General features: G+C 31.5%; 1 protein-coding gene across 1 annotated transcript in view; it reads left to right on the forward strand.

The window, feature by feature from the left end:
* Positions 1-372, forward strand: part of LOC119590565 (LIM and SH3 domain protein 1-like) — a gene marked incomplete at both ends in the record, with an annotated part of 2,733 nt that extends 2,361 nt beyond the window's left edge. Inside the window, 1 exon segment of the mRNA XM_037939230.1 lies at positions 251-372. Coding sequence (XP_037795158.1) covers positions 251-372 — 122 coding nt within the window.
* Between the last annotated feature and the right edge of the window lie 288 nt (positions 373-660).

The raw sequence follows: 660 nt of genomic DNA on the forward strand, positions 1-660 counted from the left end.
TTTAATGTTTACAAATATTTCCAGATAGATAGGTATTCTGTATAGTAGTTCATATATTCATTCCTAGGATGATTCTTTTACCTAAAAGTTAGATCAGTGCCTTTATTTACTTTTAGGCTTATGAATACTGTACATCACCATATTTAGATGTATAGAATTATGACTTCACTTTTTTAACAAAAGGGGTACATAAATTAATTGGGGAAAAAAATATTCCCTGTTCTAAATCCCTCCTTCATTTATTTAACAGTGCAACAGCAGCCTAACCGTCGTGTTGGTAGCATAGCTGACTACGACCCAGTGAATGAGCAGTATGGTTCAATTAGCCAGCACACAGGTTCTGGTGGCTATCGACAGGAAACATCGTATCAGGTATACTTCTATTGAAGATTGTGATTTAACTAACAGATATTTTAATTATATTTCGAACTCATCTGTGGAACAGAAGCATATTTTTATTAATATAAGCCTAGATTTTTTTCTTTTCTTTTTTTCCTTAACAAATAAAAGTTTTTGATTAAGTACTGGGCAGTCTGTAGAATACATTATTTGCCATATCAGTAACATCTAAAAAATCATGCATCAAAATTTCACATGTTGGATTCTGAATAGGTATAGAACTATCTATGTATATTTTTCTAAATTCCCAAAGGTCTGAAG

This window comes from Penaeus monodon, chromosome 27 (assembly GCF_015228065.2).
Source record: "Penaeus monodon isolate SGIC_2016 chromosome 27, NSTDA_Pmon_1, whole genome shotgun sequence".
Classification (NCBI taxonomy): Eukaryota; Metazoa; Arthropoda; class Malacostraca; order Decapoda; family Penaeidae; genus Penaeus; species Penaeus monodon.